The following is a 22,895-nucleotide window of genomic DNA, read 5'->3' as shown; positions in this document are numbered from 1 at the left end:
TAAACAGGAAATATGTTTATTTATGACACAAAATGGAGGAATTAAGAGTTTTTATCTGTTCAAAACACCTGCTTATTTAAAAAGCAGCAGCTACTTTCAGGCTGCACTCGGTCATTTGGGTGAGCTTGGTAAGGAGGATGCCCAGGAGCTGCCCAGTAGTGCCATGCCTGCGCCGAGAGCCGCTGGCATCCACGCATCTTTGGGGCTCTGGTTAAGCACCGCGAAGGAGATGCTCTGGGAGACTGCAGCTGACTTGCTGCACTCTGTGATCTGACTCCATTGACAGAACTGTGACAGGATTCACTTAAGCCTGTAGAGAATCAATTACCGCTGTTTGACTTGAGATTGGGCAAGTTAAAGGCTCTCAGCACGCAGATAGCCACTGAGGATGCACTACATCCTAATGCTTGACATTACTGTATGGATACAATCTGTCAAAAAATGTTTCTGCCTCAGTCTTAAAAATTCAACATTCTACTTCCAAGTCATGGAAGCTCACATTTCTCTTACCAAATTTATAATGAGTTTTTCTGTTTTCCTGCTTACAGCTGTAAGCCGCCTTGAGCTTTTGGTTAGGTAGCATCTCCATCCTTCTTATATTTGCAACACAGCTTTCTCTTATTTATTGCTCTTACATCTATACCTTTTATTTTTTGTAAATCTGGAACATCCTCAAGAGTTACACTCCACAATCTTCTCTAGAACTGAGAAATCACAACTCCTCTCTAAATTACCATCTCCGATACTTTCAACTTCATTTTCTCAGATCCAAACGCTCTCTTCCCACTTTGGTACTGTTAAATCTACATTTTTGTGCCTCTGATGTGTGATATATTCTTTAATGCACTGCATGAAACTGTTCATTACAGAATGAACCTCTGCATTCAGAGAACAATCCTCTGCATTTCTTTTAGTAAAGAAAGAAGAAACATCAGCATTAAGTAGTAACTAACACAGCTCTGTGTCAAATATTTACTACACTCTGGACAGAAGTCCACCCTTTTCATGCCAAAGAATGGGTATGGAAAATAGGAATCACAGGTAGGTGGAGTATTTTCATAAAACCTCGTTGTTTTTGCATAAAGGATTTGAGCAGGATGCATGTGACTTTCTTCACAAGTTCTGCTCAACTCCTTATTTACTTCCCCTTTGCCTGCTTTAACTATTTAACCTAATTATATTATCAGTAAGAAGTTAATTCTTCAGTTAGGAGATGCTATATATTGGAAGATACAATCACTTGGTCATTAAAAATGATCAGGGAATCATGCATACACAGCACCATTTGAAGAATCACATATTAGGTAACTGTCTCAGGATAGAATATTTGGTCTGTATCAGTGTGGGATGTATTTTGCTTGCATAATCCTTTGATACTCTACCAAAATTACTCTTGTTTCTTTCTTTAATGCTCTCATACATAGGGTTTGAATTTTGGGTGGTTCTGAGTGGAGCCAGCCTCCTCCCAACTACTCTTTTCTTCTGCTTTGAGGTTTCTAGTCAGAAAAACTGAAAATAAATGTTGCAGCTCACAACAACTAGATCTTACAAAAAGCATTCATAGATTTTATAGGCATAGATATCAGCTGTATATAAGATGATAGCACCTTTAAAGTGGAAGCCAAGGCAGCAAGAGCACAAGGCAGAAATGAATTGTTCACGGGAAATAAATCAGAGCAGCTCTGCCAGAACACGCTGGCAAGGTTATTCCAAGCCCAGCAGAACAGCAAAACCTTTGGGCAGCATTGCCCATACTTCTTGTAATGTTTCCTGAAAGTATTCATGTGGGGATGAAGGACAATGCACTTTTAACCCTGATAAATTCATTGAATTAGTGATAATTTAAAGAACAGTAATTAATATACAATATGTAAAAGATCATCTCATTTTTTGGTTAATTTTATGTCAGAGTTTTTGAGTTTAATGAAAATATTGTTGTTTTGGAGCTGCAAGAAGTACATTCTCTTCACTATTCATGGCTTTGTGTATTTCCCTCCTCTTTCAGCTAAAAGGAGTATCAATCTTTGTAGTCTGACCTCAGAAGGGAGAGTTTCCAAGTCTCTTTCTAATTTGGTGGTAAAAAATCTGTATCTGTTTTCGTGGCTAATTCCTGACTGTTTCAGTGAGCTTCATCTGGCTTGCTCAGCTTCAGCACCCCCTGGTAAGCTATGAAAGCATGTAATTGGAGTTGGGCGATGGGAAATCCTACGGATAAAAGAAAAACAGAAAAGCTGGGAGAGGGGAACCTCAGGCACCTCAGCAATAATGGGGTGATTAACTCATCATGGGCATTTCAAGGAACCATGCCCTCAGGTCAACAAACGAACCACAGAAAACAAGCTCAGAAAACTGAACTGAGTTTCAGAAACTCTGAAAACTGAAATTCAGACCAAACCGTACTGCCTAGATGAACGGAAGTACAGGAACTCAGATCACACCCTTTGTAAGCTATGGAAGAACTTTGACTTCAACAGTGGGTTTAAGTGCTCCAGGATTGGCACTTCAGGCCACAGGACTCTGAAACGAACATCCAGCATGCTCTGTAGGTCTCTGCTCACACACCAAGCGTTGCTGCAGAGGACAGCTGGGCCTCCAGCCAACTGCCACTGACCTGATCTCGTCCCGACTTGTGCGACGTCATGTGGCGGTCCAGCTGTGTTCTGTATGCAAACGTGTAACTGCAAAGGGAGCAACTGAAGTTATCCTCGTTTTTTTCATGGCGGTATTTAATGTGTTCCTTCAGAGAGGTAAAGCGCTTGTATCCTCTATCACAGTACGGGCAGGTAAGCAGCTGGGAAAATGCATCGGGTGTTCCTGCACAGCAGAGAGAAAATGGCACATTTAAATAAGATGTAAACTCTGAACTCAACCAACATCGACAGACACAGTTTACATTCATACTTACGACTGTAAGATAGCGTGCAGCTGCTGGAAAGCTCCGTCTGGCTTAGAAAAGGAACAACGACTGTTTGCATTTTTTCTTTAGGCATTGTGTTACTGACTGCAGTAGGGTGCAGCTGTCCCAGCGTGTGCTGGAGGATGTCAGCACAGTGATGTTCCCCAAAACCACACCTCTGTCCCCACACAGCACCAGAGCCTCTGCACGTGTCTCTGATGAGAAAGTACTCTGACCACTGTAACATGTGGTTTTAGACCTAGCAACCTCTGTAGGCCTGGTTAGCCCTACCACTGGCAACCCTGAAATGATGTTCACAAAATAAGTCTAGCACTGCAACACTTAATGGTCACCCTATTTCCAGATTCTGAGGAATGAGCAACATTTTCAGGCTGCAGAGAATGATTTACTTGTCTCTCAACACAAAACTGTAAGAGAAAGGAGACCAGAAACACAGCTGATACTCTTTATAGTTATGCAGGAGAAGCAAATGAGTGACAGAAAGAAGAGATATCAGATGTGATGCCATAAATATGATTCTAATACAACTATGGGATTTATTCTATTGGCTTCTGTGAAGTTACTTCTGTACCAGCAAAAAGTGAAATCAGATTGAAGCTGAATATTAATTTGACAGGAATATTTCTCAGAAGTCATCATTTATGAAGCTTTAACTCTATTTTTTCTTATCAGCATTTAGTTATCCCCCATATATAGTAATTTATTTTATGCTAGAAAATATCTTTTTTCTGAGATTTAAAAAACATCTTACTTTATAGATTAATGGAAAAAGTGCTTACAAAAATGCAGGGTGCATAATATTGGATCAAACTATCTGTTTATGAGGTCTGATAACATCCAATGACCATGCTTCAAGGCAAACGGAAAGCAAATTTTGCAACAAAGCATCTATTCATTGTGCTGAGTGACAGCACAAAAGTGGAACATCTGCACAGATTACTACTTTATGATCTGAATTGTGAGGTGCAAACAACTGGGGTACAGATTGTCATTTGAAGTTGCTGAACTATACTGATAAAATTAACCAGTAGTTTCTGAAGTACTTCTGAATTATCCATCTTTGTGACACCTTCCAGCAGTTACTGCCATAGATTGAGTATGTGCTCTATACAGTAGCAATCCCTATTTGTGTGGAAGTTTCCTGCCATTTTCACTGAACACACCAATGCTTTTGCAACAGTGGAGAGTCAGACCAGTTTTCTTTACTAGGTAAAAATAACAACTTTTCTGTCACACAGGATCTTTTTCCCTCCTTACGGGAACAAGCTGGTAACACTCAAACTTCATTATTTTTGTGCTGCTCTAACCAGTTCAGTTTCTGTTTCTCCAAGACTAAGTAAAATGAACACATGCTCATGTGTGGATACAGCATGCTTCCCTTCAGTTCATTTTTTACATCTACAATTCAATTCACATGACATAAGGAATACCACATAGCAGCACAAATACAAGCCAGTAGAAATGTCAGAAGCATAACTTAAATTCTGCTTCCATTGGAGCAAATGCCGAAATGGCAGAGGTTTCACAAAGCCCAGTGTTAAATACTCCGATGCTCTGTCACCTCACTTGTCCCTCCCCCGCTATGGAGGAATCTATCTTTACCAAATATCACTACATTCCTGGCACTCTCTTCCAAATTATTAAAACACTGAGCATCATTGTTCAGCATGGTGACTTTCAGAGCACTTCCATCTGAACCTACAGAGATAGGTACAATTTCAATTATTAATGCTAAAGTGTATTTTTAATGATTGCACGGAAATCACTGCAAGTCTGTAAAACTAACCTGACAAGCTGTGCCACTGCAACTATAGATTAAAATTTTTAAAAACTTTAAAATGCTACTGTTAAGAATATATCTTAATTGAATTTTACAAAACATGTGAAGTAAATCACAGAACATTGGAAATTCACGTCCTACTTATGTAATATATAGGCAGGTACTCATTTTACATTTCTTAAATATATTCTTTTTTATTACTAAAATGTCTAATAACATAAGAACTCTGAGAGACCAGGACAAGTTTGTCAGCAACACCCCTTTCACCGCTCTCCCTTAGACTCCAGTAAACTAATACACCCACAATGACATCTTTCAAATATGTACATTTTTAATGAACAACTGGATCAGAACATCTCCAAACCATTTAGGTAGGGAGTTATTTTCAATTACCTGTTTCATGAAGAATTAATTAAGAACAAAAACAAGTTATAAGAAAATAAAAACTTTCTTATTCCAATATGAAACAATATATTCAAAGCCTACTGGAAAGGCAATATTTCTCAATGAGCTTCCATTAAGAAACACACAAATATTTTTGCATAAGTAATGTTTCAATTTTCTCTATTGCTGTCTTTTTGGGAAAATAACCCCAGTAGATTTACGAGAGCTTGAATTTACTTCCCACTACAATTTAGGTACTAATACAACAGTCTCCCAGTGCATGTCTTGCATCACAAAATCAAGTACATGTGCTGTTGTCTTTCAAAACACAACAGAACTTTGCAGTCAAGTGCTTAACATAATTTATTTTGAATGAACTGAACTGGTGGCATATTTACCATTTTCATCCTGACCACTAGCTTCTGGTGTGCCTTGTCTCTGGTCCTCCTCAGGTGCTTCAGGGTAAATAACAGCTGTATCTTCTTGTTGAAGGAATTCTTCAACATTAGGGTCATGGTTCTGTTCATTTTCTGCATCAGAATCACATTCATCTTCTTTTACTAAGAGCAAAAAACCAACATACAACATGTCAAATGAAAACTTAAAAAAAAATAGGAAAAGAGATCAATAACTCACATTTCCAAATCAACCTCTATCCAAGGATTTCACAGCTCTTTATGAATACTAGCATAGGCTCTTTAAGGTATAAGAACATGCAAAGTTTTAACACAGAGAAACAGAGGCATAACGACAATTAAAATGACTAAGAGCACAGTTTGCACTCTTTGCAAAACTGCATTATTTAATTCAATGCATTTTTGCACCTTATGTTTATCTCTCCTAGAATTCTTAAATGCAGCAACATACAATGATTTAGGCCTTGTAGTTTGAAAGACAGTTTAACATCTTGCTTCCACATTTGAAAAAGTCCGTCCTGGTTTGATTCTGATACTGAAGATCCACATTTCATTTTGCTTTCTATATAATCAGTACAAGTAGAGGAGTGGAAAAGGAGATAAGTACCAGCCCACATTTATTTTGGTGTATTCCTTATTAATTAAAAACACTACCTACTGGCCTTCAGTTGTATTCTACCAATAAGACCAGTGTTATTCCCCCTTTTGTTCTCATCGCTGAAGCTTTGGCAGACAAGCTATAAGAATAAGGGACACAGATAAACAAACAAATACCTGTACATCCAACTTCATCTGACTGAGCTTCAGGCCCCAGGATTTCCTTTGTTTCTTTTCCTGTTGAAATATTACATTTCAGAAAATGTTCTGAAAGAAATATTCAAAAACACCAAACCAAAACAAAAAAAGCCCCAAACCAACACCCTCAAACAACAACAACAATGAAACACAACAAAACCACATACACACAATAGCGTAATGTATTTGAGGAGCTATTTCTGCAGCATTTTTTCCACTTCTCTAATTGCATTATAGGACAACACACTTCCAAAAAATATGGATTCCACATTACTCCAGCATAATTGGTTGAACCACAGAGATATTTTACTGTGAAAGAAATTAAATTTTCAAAGGAAACCATACTACACGCTAGCCATTAAGGCATTATTTGAAGACAGGTAAAGACAGGTAAAGACTAGGACAGTATGTTTCTCCAGCAAATATGGAATAAGCCATTTAAATGCAGCTGATACACTACAACATCATTTCCAGAAAACAGAGTACCATAAAAATATTAAATTTACTTCATTTTTTTTCAGTTAGCAATTTTTGGAAACAGTTGATAATCTGCAGGTCACGTCTGCATAGCTGCACACTGCTTTCCCTTTCTTTAGAGAAACATAGAATGGCTTAGGAGTGTATAGCAAAATGGTAACATTTTTTTCACTCCTTTATCTATTAGTATACTATTTTACTGTATGTAAATACAATAGCAGTCAATAGCAGTCAATAGTCATAGCTTTATTTTGGAGGTGGTATGTGCTTCAGAGCTATAGTGCAGAGAAAGACACTTACGTGATTTAAGATACTAGAATATATGACTGACAGGATCCAAAATGACAACTGTTACATTTTTATTTACACTACTTCACTTTAATTCAGTGCAGGGAAAAATTTTTGGCATGTCTAGTCACAACTGCAGAATGAGCCAAATATAAATACAGGAAAAGCCAATTTCTCCTTTATACGTGAGATGAGAAATCCTAGGTCAAGTTTGATATCCCAGATACAAATGGCTTCCTTAAAGGAAAAGACATTATTTTGGTCTACTTTTACAAAACCCACCAGACTGAAGAGGGAAGGGGGGAGCTCTATCTGCAAATATTCATAAATAACAAAAAAAAAAAAAGGTAAAAAGGAAACTGTATGACATAAATCTTTCACTGACTCAAATTAGTATCTGAAAAAAAACCTCACCACAGTACATAAAATATTAGTCAATACCCGACTGTGAAGTAATTGTATTTTTGGCTCCTGATACCACAGGCTTTGTTCAGAATATGTATGGCAGTTGATGGCAGGCAATGAAAATTCAAATCCAAAATTTCATTTCTTAAAAATATTTATGATATCAACTACACTATTTTTCTGCCTAAAAAGGTTTGTGATTTTTCCCCATTATGAAATAGGCTATGAGGCACGGAGCTACTATCTGTAAGTTATTACCTATAGGGGCTTAAATTACAGTGTCTCAAGCAAGTTCCACTCTATTGCTGGCAAGCAGCAGAGGGGCTGAGCAAGCTTCTTGCTCTGGGTGGGAGTACAGACACTCAGCCACACTCTTATGTATCTCTACAGCACCTGGTAGAGCCATTGAATTAGATCTAGTCAGCCACTCAGAAACCACAACCAACTCTTTAAGACCATGTAGCATTGCCTGGCCCTGCCACAGCCACCTCAGCATAGCAGCACTACTTGGTTCTCACCATTTCTCATGAACTGCTGCATGGGACTTCCAGAGCTAAATGCTAATTTCCAGGTCACAGGCACCAAGCATGACACTACCATGAGGTCACAAGCTGATTATAAAGATCTGGAGTTGGATAAGATAACTCAGTAGAAAAACAGAACATTTGGTTGTAAGCAGAAAACTTGATCAAGTTGATGCCATGAACATTAAACCTCCCCTCAAATGTAATTAATACAAAATAGTGCAGCAGCCTTCACCAGCAATCCATCACTGAGAGAACACAATCTATCTTACTGTACATAAGCTCAACCTAACATACTATATGTTAAAGTTATGTTGAAATCCAGAGGGACCTTACAGGTAAAACATAATTCCACTAGTTTTGAAACTAGTTTATTTCACCGTTGGCACAGTTTTTTTAACTGTTCAATTTTTTAAACCTATCTTAGTTCCAGGTCTGAGATCTCTGGATTTCCTAAATACTCAAATACATAACTAACATTTTTTTCAAGTTTATTAACATAATAAATCAATAGGGTTTGACATTTCACTTTTTAATTGTAGCACAGGCTTTAGTTTAACCTAAAGCAAAAAGAGCTCACAGCATAGGATTGCTGCACACATGAATGCTGGCACTCTGCCAGCAACTGGTGCCGGATACACGTGGTTCACTTCTTCAAATCTGTGTGACTGCTGCAGTTAAACCTCTGGAGATACACACCTTATATTTAAACCACCTGTTCTGAAGGTCTCGTAGAAGTTCAGTTAGAATGACTGGAAACGGAAGGAAACTAATCTGATAAAGAGATGTTACGTGTGTTCCTATTCTCGTGTGCTTGCAAACTGAATAAATGTGTAAAAAACCCATTCTGTCAAGTCCAACTACAACTAGGAACTTTCAGTACTAATCCAGTGATGAAAAACAGCTTAGTAAAACTGCCATAGTGTATGTTTATTAAAGACAATTGCCACTCACAGTGACGGTGTCAGCATTGCACAGACACTACGCCAGCACTGCTCCCTCTGAGACGAAGATCATGTATTTAATACCCTACTTTTAGGATTTCTAATGTACAACCAAGACTGATGATGTGATTTTCAGCTTGCACCTTTCTTTCTATGAAAGCCATAAAAAAGCAAATAGAGTTTTACCATGGCAAATCAAAGCTCCATGAAACACAATTTAGCGTTCATTTTTTTTTCACACAGCCTTTGCCAGAAGTTCAAACAATCTATTTTAAAAAACCTTACTGTCAGATAAAAAAATCCTCTTGGTTGCTACAGAAGAGGCTTCAGAACTCATAATTTTTACATAAGAAATGTACAGTAATTTTAGTAAGCCAGTAAGCAATCATCTGTCTGATGGAAGCCTGGCTGAGTAACCAATGACCAAGGCAGAGAGAATGCCATTTGATTCTCACGACACAATCAGAGTAGAGTTTGGTTCCAATGCTTCATTTTAGTCAACAAATCTTAATTCAAATGGCACATTTGAAATAGGAAGTCAAAAAAGACGTCATTACATATCTAGAGCTCTGAGACTCTCCAGAAGCGGCCTCAGGTAAGATACTGGGTGTAACTATCTGCAGGTGTAGCCCCAAGAAATGTTTGGTCCTCATCTCAGCCCAGACTCAGTCCATATCCCAGGCTTCCTACACACATGTTTGGCTGGGTCAAGAAATAGTCTCCATGCAGCCCATTTTTATGCAACTGCAGGAGAACAAAGATTTTGCAGAACTAAGAAAATCATCTACCTAATAATTTAGCTTCAAGTTCCACATTTCACAGCACACCTTGGCAAGAGCAGCTACATAAAAGCTGGACCACATTTAGTGGCCATATGAATGCTTTCAGCTCATTTAGATGTGAGGTCACACCATTATTCTTAAGTCACAAGTTTTAGCAAAGTGGATGCTAAAGAATTGTGGCTGGAGCTGAGGCACACACAGGGCTATATCTTATACCCCAAATTAAGAAAATTAAGTTATAACGCAATAATTGCATGTTTATCAGTTATAATAATTTCAGTAACAAAGTAACAAAAAAATTCTATCGATTCTTCTTGGAAACATTACTCTGCAGAGACTCATCAGTGAAAATGAACATACCTTCATCTTCCCAGCAGCTGTTTGTGCTCCCTTCCCTTTCACTGTTTTCTGGTAACACTGCGTGGTCTGTTGGCAAGTCATCTTCTGGCACGCTTGCATCACAGTCTGCTGCATCAGTTATACTTTCTTCTTCCACTATATGCAATTTATCTTCATCATCTGAATCGGAATTTGCTTCTATCACGTTATTGTAATTGGTGACTGCAGACAGATAAAAAGCGAAATACTGATCAATATACTCATACTTTACTGCACAAAACTTTAAAGCTTTCAGTACTGTAGCCAGATGCTATATCTAGGGCATCTCTATGGAGTCGCATCATTAATTCTTTTTTCCCTATGTGGACGGCAGCAGCATGAAAGCAATCTGGACATAATGGCGGCACAGGAGAAGGCACCTGCAGGCTGCTGGGCTTCTGCCATGGCCAGGAACCAGGAGACTACTGCACATGCGGTCCGGAATGAGGTTACACCAGGCCATTCCGATTTGGATGACAGAAGGATGCTATACGCTTCCTTTAAGTACATTCCAGTCTACTCTATGAAATACTTGATAGGAGCACTAAATGGGAACAACAAGGATACAGCACTCAGAAGTGCTGAAGTGCTCCTGCTCCGGGCTAAAGTGCTCTTGCAGATACACCCAGAGCACGCTGGAGGCTCAGCAGTACAGACGTGAATGTGAAAATCTCTGAGGTGACTTAGGAAACATTTCCAGCTCTCTGCCATAAAAAGGTAATAGCTATTCCTTGTCATCACGGACATCATACATTAAGAGTCTTGCAGACACACAATCACAAATGATACGTACATTCCTGACATATAGAAGCAGATTATTATTAAAATAGCCTTAATCTATGAGCACAGAAGATCAGTAATGACAATTTCAACTTACAGACTATGTATTAAGAAAAAGTATATTTTCACTACCTGTTGAAATGTGTTGAAAGTTTAAAAGCTATTAAACATTTACAGAATCTCTATATTTGTATTAATTCCTGACTGTCAAAAACTTCTTACTGAAATGCTTCAAAATACAGTTTAATAGAGAGATTACAGTAATCAGTGACCAAACCAGAAGAGTTCCCTGGCTGTGGGAGCCCTTTGGTGGTTGCAGAATTGCACACAGCCACAGGACCCTGCAACCCCTGCCAGCTGGCAATGTCAGCACACCACAAGACAGGCTGATTGTCTCACGTGAACACTGCATATTAATGTAGATAAATGGGAGACTCAACTCCAGCTCTTCTGAAGTTAGTTCTTTCTTTTTCTTTTTTCATAGGTGCTCTAGTCATTTGAAAATGCATTTAAGCAGAGAAAGTGAGTAACATTATGAATGGACAAGCTGCTATCTCATTTCCTCCCCATTTCAGAGAAAAATGTCCCATCTCAAATATGCATAAGCATGACAAAAGAGCCTTTTGAATCTAAAATAATCATGTTTCCATATTTTATACATGTAGCGTTATTTGAAAAATGTAGTATACGCCATAATTCATGGTATCAAGCTATCAAGCTATTCTAAGGCACAAATTCAGATAAAATTGCCTAAATACTAGTATTTGACCCATTTCTATCAATAAATCGATTCTCATGTAATATTCTGTAACAGATCCTCCAAAGTAAAATAGGTATTGAGGTAATATAGTGTGAAAGGTAAGACATGCACAGATATCCTCACCGCAGCAGATTTATGAATTTCCCTGCCTGAAAAGTGGTGAACGCAAGTTTTAAAAAGGTCAAGAACAGACAAAAACTACAAGGAGGACATGGAAAAATCTTTTTGTCCACTTGGCAGTGATGATTACATGTAGAGGACTATGAATATAAAACCCCGACATACAGACTTTTGCCACAGGCAAAAGATATAAATAACAGTAGAGACCAAAATTCACACACAATATATATACAGATATATAGGCAAATGTTGAGATTTCAGCTACACAGATAACTAATTCTTGAATTATTTTTTAAAATTTCCCTGTTTGGTTTGGTAAATTAAGTAGAACTCCTTCTATTAGGTTTGAAGTATTCTGCCTGCAGGGAAGATGAAAAACGAATCAGAATGAGGGCATGCTGTGACTGCGGCCCAGCGCTGCTAGGATCCGGCCTCCTCATCTCAGAGCACACGACCCCACACATTCTTTGTAGTCCCATCAGCCAGCGGTGCTCCCAAAGCCTCCTTTACAGGAAGCATGCCAGAATTAGAGTCCTCATTATATGTTTGGTATTTCCCTCCGAGGCATTCAGCAGAAATGCTTCAAAGCGTTTAATTAATTTTGCCGTAGCTGGGCGATGGTGTTTCAATTTTACAGACAAGAAACTGACTACTTAAAACTGAGAGGATTCCGTCAGCAATTCTGCCATTACCACGTCGGTCTAAGGCCTTTGGGGTCTCACTTTGCAGAAGACTTCATGTTCCTATAGCAATTCACATGTCCAAAGCACAGGGGTGCTCAGCCCAGACGCAGTATATGCTCAGAGTCTAGGCAGCTGGGGTGACACCTGGGAACAGATCACCTCCAGAATATGGGACCTTCCTGAACCACCTAACTGCCCCGTGAAAGAAAGAGAATGAAATCCAGCTTATCGGTGGAGCCTTCAGACCCTCAGAGAGTCTGCTTTTGACTGCTGCAGCCCTCTACTTGAATTACCATGCTTTGCAGCAATTAAGGCAAGGGTTCTGGAGACAAGGGCTTCCTTTAATAAGCATCCCTGATTCATTCTCCGGGCACCATTCCTCTTGTGAAAAATTTATGTGATCACATAATTAAAGATCTTATCATTATGCATACATGCAAGGGACAAATTAAAACCCTCTGAACAATCTCCATTCTGACATTTTCCAACTTTTTGTGAATGCTTGACTTTCAAAGTCAAGCGTTTGATTTCAAAGAATACATTAATAGAAACGATGGCTTAAAAACAATCAAGCTCTGTAATTTTATGTATTTTCAGCTAATTGAAATTAAAACCCCATTACATTGTAGCACACTGATGCATGCATGGCATTCCCTCCCTGAAGGGCAGAGAAGCTTTGCAGAGAGATCTTGACAAATCGGATGGCCGGGCAGTCACCAACCACATGATATTAAACAAGACCAAGTGCTGGATTCTGCATTTGGGATGGGGCAGCCCTGGACATGAGTAGACTGGAGGATGAGAGGCTGGAGAGCAGCCCCATAGAAAGGAGTCTGGAGGCTCGGGATGATGGCAAGGTGAATGTGAGCCAGCAGTGTGCCCTGGCAGCCAAAGGGCCAACTGTGCCCTGGGGTGCACCAGGCCCAGCACTGCCAGTGGGTGAGGGAGGAGTTGCCCTGTTCTGTGGCTTTATATCAAGCACTGGGTGCAGTTTGGGCAGCACTGTATCAAAAGGACATAAAATCATTAGAGAGCATCCAAAGGAAGGCTGCAAAGATGGGGAAAGATCTGGAGGGTAAGACATGTGAGGAATGGCTGAGGGCTCTTAAATAAATACCAATTATATCTTTACTACTTCTGTAATAAAGATGAAACAATCATTGAAAACACATGAAAAATACATCTTATAAAGCATAATTTTTTTTTGTTGATTGATTTTTTGCTACACTATCCTGATTCTTAAACCATAAATAAGTGCCTGTGGTTGAAACTTTCATTGTTTCTTTTTCATTTTTATTGCAAACAACTGCAAAATGGATTGCAGAAAATGAGCTTTGCTTTCTGTATTTTTAGAGTCCTGAATGCTGGAAACACATGTGATGTTGCATCATTCTCATTAAAAAAGAAATGTGTTCAAATGGAATACTGGTAAAGTTGCTTAAACAGAGAAACATATTATTTGACTGGTTGAATGTAGCTATGAAATCACAATACACATTTGTAGTCAAATTCAAACATGGTATTTGAATGGAAAATAATCTTTACTTTTCTGATTTAAAACCCATGTTCCTAGGAAATTTAAGGAGAAGACCAGCATCGCAGTCATTAAAGACTATAGGATTTGCAGTGATGAAAGCCTATAGGACTCACTGTTTCCACAGCAAGTACTATATTGGAAGATTCCCCAAAACAGCAAGCATAGCTGGCAGTAGGAACCTGGCCACCACTCACCAGATCAGAATTACTAGACAACATGAGTATTAACAGTTATTTTACTTTACCATTCCCAACAGGAAGAATGCCCCAGTTAAGTCAATAACACTAATTCTGATAGGATTTATATATCCCAACAGGAAAAAACGTATGTGGTGGAACACATACAGGAATAATTTGAAATCAGGTGGGAATGGCACGGAACTGCACTAATAATCAGAAATGAATCCATAATCTCTAATCTGCATTACCTGGACATGGAAGCCATCAGAGAGAAGGGCCTTGCCATTACAATTCTTTCTTTGTACTCACCAGCAGTCACTATATTTATATAGAGTATGGTTCTACATTCTTACTACCTTTTGTATTCCTCTTTATTTTTAATCTGAAATCCTACATTTTTCCATAGGGAAAAAAAGCAAAACAACAAGCTCTTTGGGATTTGAGAAATAACAAAATCAATCTACATTTTTTAAGTGAGATGAACACATGCAGTCAACACACTGAAGTTGCACGGGCTCAGTATCTCAACACTGAAAAGGCAGGAGATCCAGAACAAGTTGTGAGTGATTCTGATTCTTTACAAATCCCTACTTCTAAAAGCTCCTTCAAGTCTAATAATAAATTTTGAAAACTTGCTCAAGAGCACTGTTAGAAAAGAAACCTTTGATTCTACAAACCGGAACAGTTCCTGTGCCGTTTGAAGGGCATTCTTGGTTCATGGATTACTGCTCTGACGGCAAACAACAATCTCTCAGAGACCACTTAGTGTCTACCAGTTCAACTGAAAATCTGCACTTACACATTCTTTTGCTTTAGCCTTAAAATATTTAAAGCAGAATATACTGCAAAGGCAGAAACCCGATAATTTAGCATGCAGTATTTGGAGATATACTATTAAGTTTATTACTGTTGCTACATGAAATGCTGTACTTTTATCATTTTGCTGATAAGCTGCCCAGTGTCTTTAGCACAATGAGATATTTCTGTTGTCACGTTTTCCCAGCCAGTTTAACACACAAATTCAAAATTAGAAAGTACCTTCTATACAATTACACATACAGAACCTTGTTAGCATCTGATATAGAAACATGTGGAAAAGCTTAAGGAAAGGGAAAGTGTATGTTGATGGCTTTTGATTAATTCTCCACCCATTTACAACAGTCGTTGTCTATGGAATTCCTCCAAGAGACACTGACTTCATGCCCATCAGCCTCATTTTTTTTATCAATTTATCTAGTTAGTTTTTAAATTCACAAAAATGTTTGCACCCACAATATTCTAAGGCAAGCAGCTCCACAGCTACGTGTGCTTCCTTGCACAGCCCTTCTTTCTGTGAGTTCTTGTCTACTGTTACTCACAGAGAAGCTGTTCATCATTTCTGTGCCCTGTCTGGACCTTCTTCTGTTTTGCTGCATCCTTGTTCACACGGGTGCATGCAGTATTCAGGTTGCAGATGCAAATAGGAAAAGCAGGAGAACAATATGCTGTTTTCTTCTCCATCCCTTGCCCAATGATGCAAGTAAAATGCTAGGACAGTGCACCCCACAGTACCCTCCACTTACACTGCTTTATCCACATAGATTTTTTTGCCAGCTGGTTATTTAGAAACATTGCCATTACCTTCCAAATAAGTGCAGGATCCCCTTGGTGAAATTATTCACTGCTTCCCAGCTCTGCCCCAGCCTCCCTTGGGCAGCAGGGAGACTTCCTGCAGCACTGGGACAGGCACTGGTGTAGCAGAGAGCAGTGGGAGCTGCACAAAACATCATATGGGCAGCTTATGCAGCAGTAAAAAGAATTTAAAATGAGATCTCGTTATGTGGAAAGTGTGAGGAAAATGTATTATGGTGTTAATAAAATCACTCAAGGAAAAGAAAACTACAAAAAAAAAAAAAAAAAGCTAGATTAGATTCTTAAATAATCAATTTTAAATTTAATTTGAAAACCGACTTGCAATTTTCAGCAAAGTCATTCTGCTTTTAAAAGCAGTATATGCACTATAGCTGTGGAGAACAGAACTGTATGTTATATATAAAGGGTGACTCACTGCTTATTTATATACATACACACATGTGAGCTGCCCGCACAGGAAAAAGGGAACTGGCTTCAGTTCCTTCCTCTGCCTGCAGGGATCAAACTTACATCTCCCACACGTGTTTACATAAATATACGAATATTTATACAAACGTAGGACTAAATATTTACACCTACTAAGCACGATTCTTGTTTAACTAATACAAATCTGTTTCAAAGACATTTTTACACCGCATAAGTGAATGCCAATTCGTGCTCAAATACAGCCTGACACACATATTTTGAGTGAGTATTCTGACGAAATAGAAACCATAAAATCCGATGCACTTCATGTGCACTGTTGTACAGAAATCATCCCAAGACACATGTACTGAATTATGTGGTCTTTGGTCAATTCAAGCAAAGTTTAACGCAGACACTTTGCAAAGGGACCACATACTGTCACATGCTCTACTGTGCACTACTGGAGCACTAGAAGGGAGGCTGCGTGGCTGGATTGTGCCTCCACGACACATGCTAAAGTCAATGGTGCAAATACAAACTTTCTGTTTTAATTTTAAATCACGGATTTCAAATCAGACTGTACTTGAAGTTACATCCAAAGCTCTGTGTTCTATTTCTTTATCGACCTAGACCAAAGCCTGATGATGTGAGTACAGACAGTTCTGCAGCATCATGCTAAATGGCCGCAGCCCTGGCACCAGGCTCTGTGATGACATAAGCTGCACCTGGAGCAAATCTGGCAATATATTCCAGCCTCGGCGATTACATTTTTGCTGCTTGCCTTTGTTAATCTGATCATTGGTCAGACGTAGAGTTTCCTCAGTCCCATAGGCACAATTACATCAGAGCAGGGCAGCTTGGCAGCACACTGCTCAGAAGCCCAGCAGCAGCTGAAGTTTGTCCTAGCGAGGTGGATGAAAGCCAGGAGCAGTGACCAGGCAGTGCTGCTGCCTCATCTGCCGCCCCTGGAATGGGGCTTCAGCCAACGCCCTGCTTTGCCCATGACTAACACGAGCTCTGGGCATAAATATTCCCTATATCCTCAGCTACTCAGCCACATACTTAAGGCATTAGATTTTACTTTTTTATCATTTCTGGGATGCTGAGCCCAACACTGAATCAGGGAAAGGATCTGAAAAAGAGTCCCACTGACTGTAGAGGCTTAGTAGGAATCTCTGCTGGTTCTGCTGGCCAGAGCTGCAAGGCTGCATCCATGTGAGCAGGCAGGGAGGGGGAACACAGACATAAATAGACGGTGAACTTGCTTGTCTCTCAACAAAACTAGCTCTCTTCTGGTCTTGGACTGATTGCTAGTGGCTGCAATGTACCTAAGAGGCTCCCAAATCAATGCACAGTGAGAGTGCCAGCCTGATCTGAACAAAGACCCTGAAGGGTGTGCATCTGCAGCCAGACGTCTCTGGAAGGGACACACGGTTCCATCTGCAGAGGCTCCAGGATAAAAATTTCTATTACTCATCCTTTATAGCATCAATTAAATGAGACTGGCACCAAAATCTGTACCACCTGTAGAGGGGAGGGACCTTTTGGGACAACTGTTTTTATCCTCTCTACTACAAGCAGCCAGGCCATGTACTTCTTCACAGTTTAACTACTGAAAGGATCAAGCACATTCTTGACAGACCCAGCAAGACGTGACAGCACTGAAAGATGTGTGCGGTCCTTCAACATATCACTGCAGCCAAGAGTTTGCCGTGACAGGTGCCAGCCTCAACCAGTAAACAACCTTATACTGGAGATGAAGATGGTTGAGGACACGTGACGAGTTCTATGAATTAAAGCCTGTCCTCAAAATAGTATCTGTAGTGCCAGTGCACAGCCTTACAGGAAAGCTGTCACAAAGCTGGCAATGGTGTAGGGAACCTGCTTTGGCAGGGGGTTGGACTCGATGATCTCTGGAGGTCCCTTCCAACCCTTACACTTCTGTGATTCTGTGAACCTCTGGGTGCCAGAAGGAGGATGGCACAGATGACATGGGTGCCAGCAAGAATCCGAATTGCTCAGCACAGCATGAGGGTAAAGATGTGTAGATGGCAATGGAGCTCTGAGACTGGTACCAAGTTGCTACATGCAGTAGACACAGTTCAGTAAAGTTACTCTGTGATATGCAGGCTGACCTCTCAGCATGTAGTACAGAGAGCAGCTGGGTCATCCAGCGGCAGAGCTTCTGGGGTACCCACACAGTTTTAGCTACCCACCTACCACCTGAGCAGATAGACAAATATTGCAAGTATTCAGTTTTGGTCCAACGATAATTTTAAAACACAGGAGAACACAAGTTTATGTATGTATACATACTCAGTTATGATAATCTAAAATTAGATTTGGAAACGTGTACCTCTACCTATACCATCATAAAAAAACATTTGATTTTGAAATGTTTGACTTATTAGGGCTAATTTGGAAAAGCGATTAAGAAATGTAATTTTCAGCCCATTGCTTTGAGTCTTTACATTACTCTGCAGTTCTCCTGCTAAAATGGAAGCTTCACAGTTTTGCAAAATGAAGACTTTTGGTGAGACAGAGGGACATGCAATGGTAATTTCCCTATTGTATCTTCAAATGACGGTCCTTTCACTAATGAAAAAGCTAACTACTGAACAAGCAGTCTCTCTCCTCTGTCTTCATGTAAATTCTACATGCAAATAAGAAAATTCTCAGTAGCAGCATAATTTGAAAAATGGCTTTACTACAAGGTGCTTATGGGTTTGGAAATAGTAGAAAAGGTCGCAAAAGAAAAAAATTAACATTCAGAAACAAGAAAGACAAAGGTACATGAGAAAGTTAACTGTATCCCTTGCCTGTTACCTCCCTTGTATAACACAAGGTTGGAGAGGTTTCCACAAATGGAACTAAAATCCGTATAATTCCATGTCAAGTTCTCCTGTCAGGAAGTTTTACTGAAGCTTAAAGTAAGTTTAATACTTTCAATCATAGAATCATTTGATCAATAGAATAAAATATCAATCATTCTATGGCTCTATGATTCTAATACTTTAAGGATTCACAAAAACTTAAGAACAGCACTAATCCAATTATTCTTCTTCCTCCCTCCCAGCATTTTTTTTGTTTTGTTTTCAATCTCTGGGAGGTAAAAGTAGCACCCAATAATTTCAGTGCAGCCTCCGACAGTAGGTAGGACTGCCTTACTTCCTTTCTTTCACTCTCACCTCCCCAGTTCAGCCAGGTAAGTTCACCTTTACATTTCCAGTGCTGACTTCATAGCCCACTGCTTTACCCAGAAGACTGGAAAGAAGAATCCCCCCATCTGTCTGCTGTCTCTCCCAGCTGGGTACCGCACAGGGCCTCAATGCTTAATGGCCCCAGAGGCAACCAAGCATGTTGAGCACTGAAGCTCAGCGCATACAGACGTACAGATAGCTGGGAAGCCTTTCTCTTCTAGTGCCTCCAATGACTGAAAAGCGTAATGGTGAACTAAAAGGAGAAAAGGCTGAAAGAAATATTTCAGAGTTACTCTGCTTTTACTCTTCAAAAAATCCTTTCCAACTGATGACTTCACTTTGCTGTATGTATTTATATGATGACTGTGTTGTTTCTACAAGGTTCCTATTTGTGATTCTTGAAATTTTTTCTTTTATTAAACTCCTCACATATGAAATAAACATTAACTAAAAGAAGCATTTGATAGGTAAGATTATGAATTACTTTCCCAAAGACAGATTTTTAAAAATAGATCTATTACCACAGTAAAAAAGTAACCCTTGAACACAGATAAATGCCACAAAGTTGAAGATGAGCAAAAAAACCAGCCTCATCATTAACAGGTACTCAGCACTCATCTGGGAGAACGTGGACAATGACAAGAATTGATATGACAGCAGCAAAGTAGAGAGACTCATTGTGAGAGATGTGTAGGCATAAACCAGGCGCATACCATAGTAGCATGCATACAAATTACCTACAAGTTCCTTCCTATTGACCACAGCACTAAAAAAGTGTAGTATCCTATTTCTGTCCATAGCTGTAGCAAAAATGGAATAAAACTGCAATACAACTGATTTTGATTTATCCTCATTAAGACCAAGTCTAAATCACAGTTTGATAATTACCTTCATCCACACTCAAAAGCTGCATTTCTTTCAATATAGAGCAGCTGGCCCATTTAGCATTATTCATGAAAACTCAGGTTAGTATAAATTATCAGTTGTAAACTCATTCCCTGATGCCAACTCAATCATTGTATGAAATAATTCCACTTCTGTGGAACCCCTGCACAGGTATCACTTGCAGACCATCCATTCATGCGTCAGTTGCTCTGAACCTAGTGGCATTAATTTGGGTATCATTGGTAATCTTCACAAGACACATCTGACAAGAAGTATATTTTGATAATACTGGTGATTTTATATAACACCATTACCTAGGTCTATGTTATATTATATAACACTATTACTAAGTCTATATGCAGTAAATACTTATTTCACAGATACTAAAAATACCGTGATAGAGATTTATACAGCTTTGAGATCCTCTTAGATGTGACACAGAAAAATGAAACTGCCAGTGACATGTTCTATATAGAAGAACAGCATATTACAGCAATTCTCTCTAGCACCCACAGTTTTATGACTATTATAATGTGCTGTTAGTAAACTCTTCAACATCGATACAACCAAATACGTGGTGGAGATATCACCACAAAGAATCACACATCTTAGGAAGCTCTGACATTCTTCTTTACCCTCTCACAAATCCCACAAAGTCAGCAACAAATGATGCAACTTTGAACTGATACTGCATAAATATAATCCGAATTTAAGGTTATCTAAAAAAAAATACAGAAATAATCATTTTGTTTCATTTCATAATGGTCTTCCTTAACCTCAAGCTCAAATTAATTTGTCATGAGTAGAATACTCAGTTGTTTACAATGATCCAACAGTTGAAATACTCCAATATTCTGGTATTTCCCCTGGCTAGAACTTGCTCCTTATGGCAAAAGAGAAGGGAATTTCCATTTTTTCTTTCAAATTTTCTTTTAAGTTGACAAACCACATTTTGGCTTTGCTCTGATTTCACATAATAGCAGATAAGCATTTTCAATGGTGTGCTAGATTTTAGCTCCCAGAACATGGGTCCTGACTTTTGGATTCAGAAAGACTAAATTGTAGATACTGTATGTTATACAAAACATTTCTAATTTACTTTTTATCTGAAAATAAAGAACACAAAGAGATGTAGGATAATAAAAACATCGAAGAACACAGTTTTAGTAAGTATAATTTGGGTGACCTGGCCTGCTTCATATAGTGTTGCATCTTGAATAATCTGAGTTTAATATGCATACGAATAAATGACACATGCGTAACTTTTTGCATTCATCGTCGCAGCTCATCAGCCAGAACATCAGTCATATAAAATTACCGTCTGGGAGTGCTATGACAAATTCCAAGTTTCTCCAATGTTTAAGTATATCCTCATCTTACAATACTCGTTTTTACCTTACAGATTTTTCACATTGCTGACTTTCAGTTCTTTCTGAAATATTAAACCAGATACGATTTATATCTTTTATTTGTGTGAACTGGAAATATACTACAACTGTAGCTTGTTATTTTGCAAGATAATGAGCAGCTATCATTCCCAGAAACCAACTGTAATGTAAGAACATGGATGAAGAGACAGTCAAAGAATATGTGAAGGATTTACAGTATTTTACTAGATTTCAAGGACAGACATTCCCTGGTGTTTATTTAAACAGGTGGACACATGACACATTGAAAGCTCTCATTTAAATGGAATAGCAGAAAGCTCAAGGAAAGGTTTAATACTCCAAAGATGTGTGTCATAAGGAAAATATACCTTCCTAAAACAACAATGGGAAATTACGTTAGGGAATTTTCACACGTTTAAATAAAACTATATATATTTAAACACATCAGAATGAAACCGAATGGATATTTCTGACATTATACTAAGGAAATAAAAATGCCTTGCCATACTAAGCTCTGAACTTCAAAGGGCTGTGACTGTAGCCCACAGCACACTTCAGTGAGATCTTCATATTCTTTGAAGATCAAGTAACTTCTAATCCTGTCTCCAAAGGCAGCATTTTTAACTTTCAAAAGCTGTAATCCGGATTTGCTCCTACATTCCTGTACACAGATTTTTCATATATACCTACTGAGTCTACCAGCAAAGGCAATTATATCTAGACCTGCAGACGTTGTGATGAACTTGAAGAACTAGGTCTCCAGCTCCCATTCTGAAGTATAACCTGCATCTGGTTAAATCAAGTTAAAATAGCTCATGAACATAGTTAACATCACATTTCAATGAGAGTCAGGCTCACAAAGGTTTGATGAGAGAATAGGGCGAACTCCCAAAGTTGCACATCATGCTGACACAGTAAAAGTGCATCTGCTCCCCATCAGAGCCTTGACGAAGTACTACAGGGATGAGTGGGAGAATATACCAGATCCTCTGGTTGGAATTCAGATGCACAAATGCACCTTGACACAACAAAATACTGAATTTACGCTGTAAAAATAAGAATTAAAAAAACCCTATTCAATTCTCAACAGATGAACTATTTAGATGAACTAGCGAACTAGTTCTTCAGTTAGTGTAACATTATAGTAATGTCAGCTGAATGAATGGCAGCTAGGATCCTAATGCTAAAACTAGTCTTAAATATTCTTACTAAAGCTTTATAGTATGCAGCTACACG

General features: G+C 38.8%; 1 protein-coding gene across 1 annotated transcript in view; it reads right to left on the bottom strand.

Annotated features, from left to right (window-relative positions):
* The window catches only part of ZEB1 (zinc finger E-box binding homeobox 1), a gene marked incomplete at its 5' end in the record, with an annotated part of 103,780 nt that overhangs the window by 8,427 nt on the left and 72,458 nt on the right, over positions 1-22,895 (bottom strand). The window contains 4 exons of the mRNA XM_079538462.1: positions 2,612-2,814; positions 5,480-5,641; positions 6,272-6,331; positions 10,073-10,273. Coding sequence (XP_079394588.1) covers positions 2,612-2,814; positions 5,480-5,641; positions 6,272-6,331; positions 10,073-10,273 — 626 coding nt within the window. The remainder of the gene's footprint in view (positions 1-2,611; positions 2,815-5,479; positions 5,642-6,271; positions 6,332-10,072; positions 10,274-22,895) is intronic.

The sequence above is a fragment of the Tetrao urogallus genome (assembly GCF_951394365.1).
Source record: "Tetrao urogallus genome assembly, chromosome: 7".
NCBI classification, from domain to species: domain Eukaryota; kingdom Metazoa; phylum Chordata; class Aves; order Galliformes; family Phasianidae; genus Tetrao; species Tetrao urogallus.
Note: the sequence above shows the minus strand (reverse complement) of the source record. Positions and strands in the feature narration are given on the sequence as shown.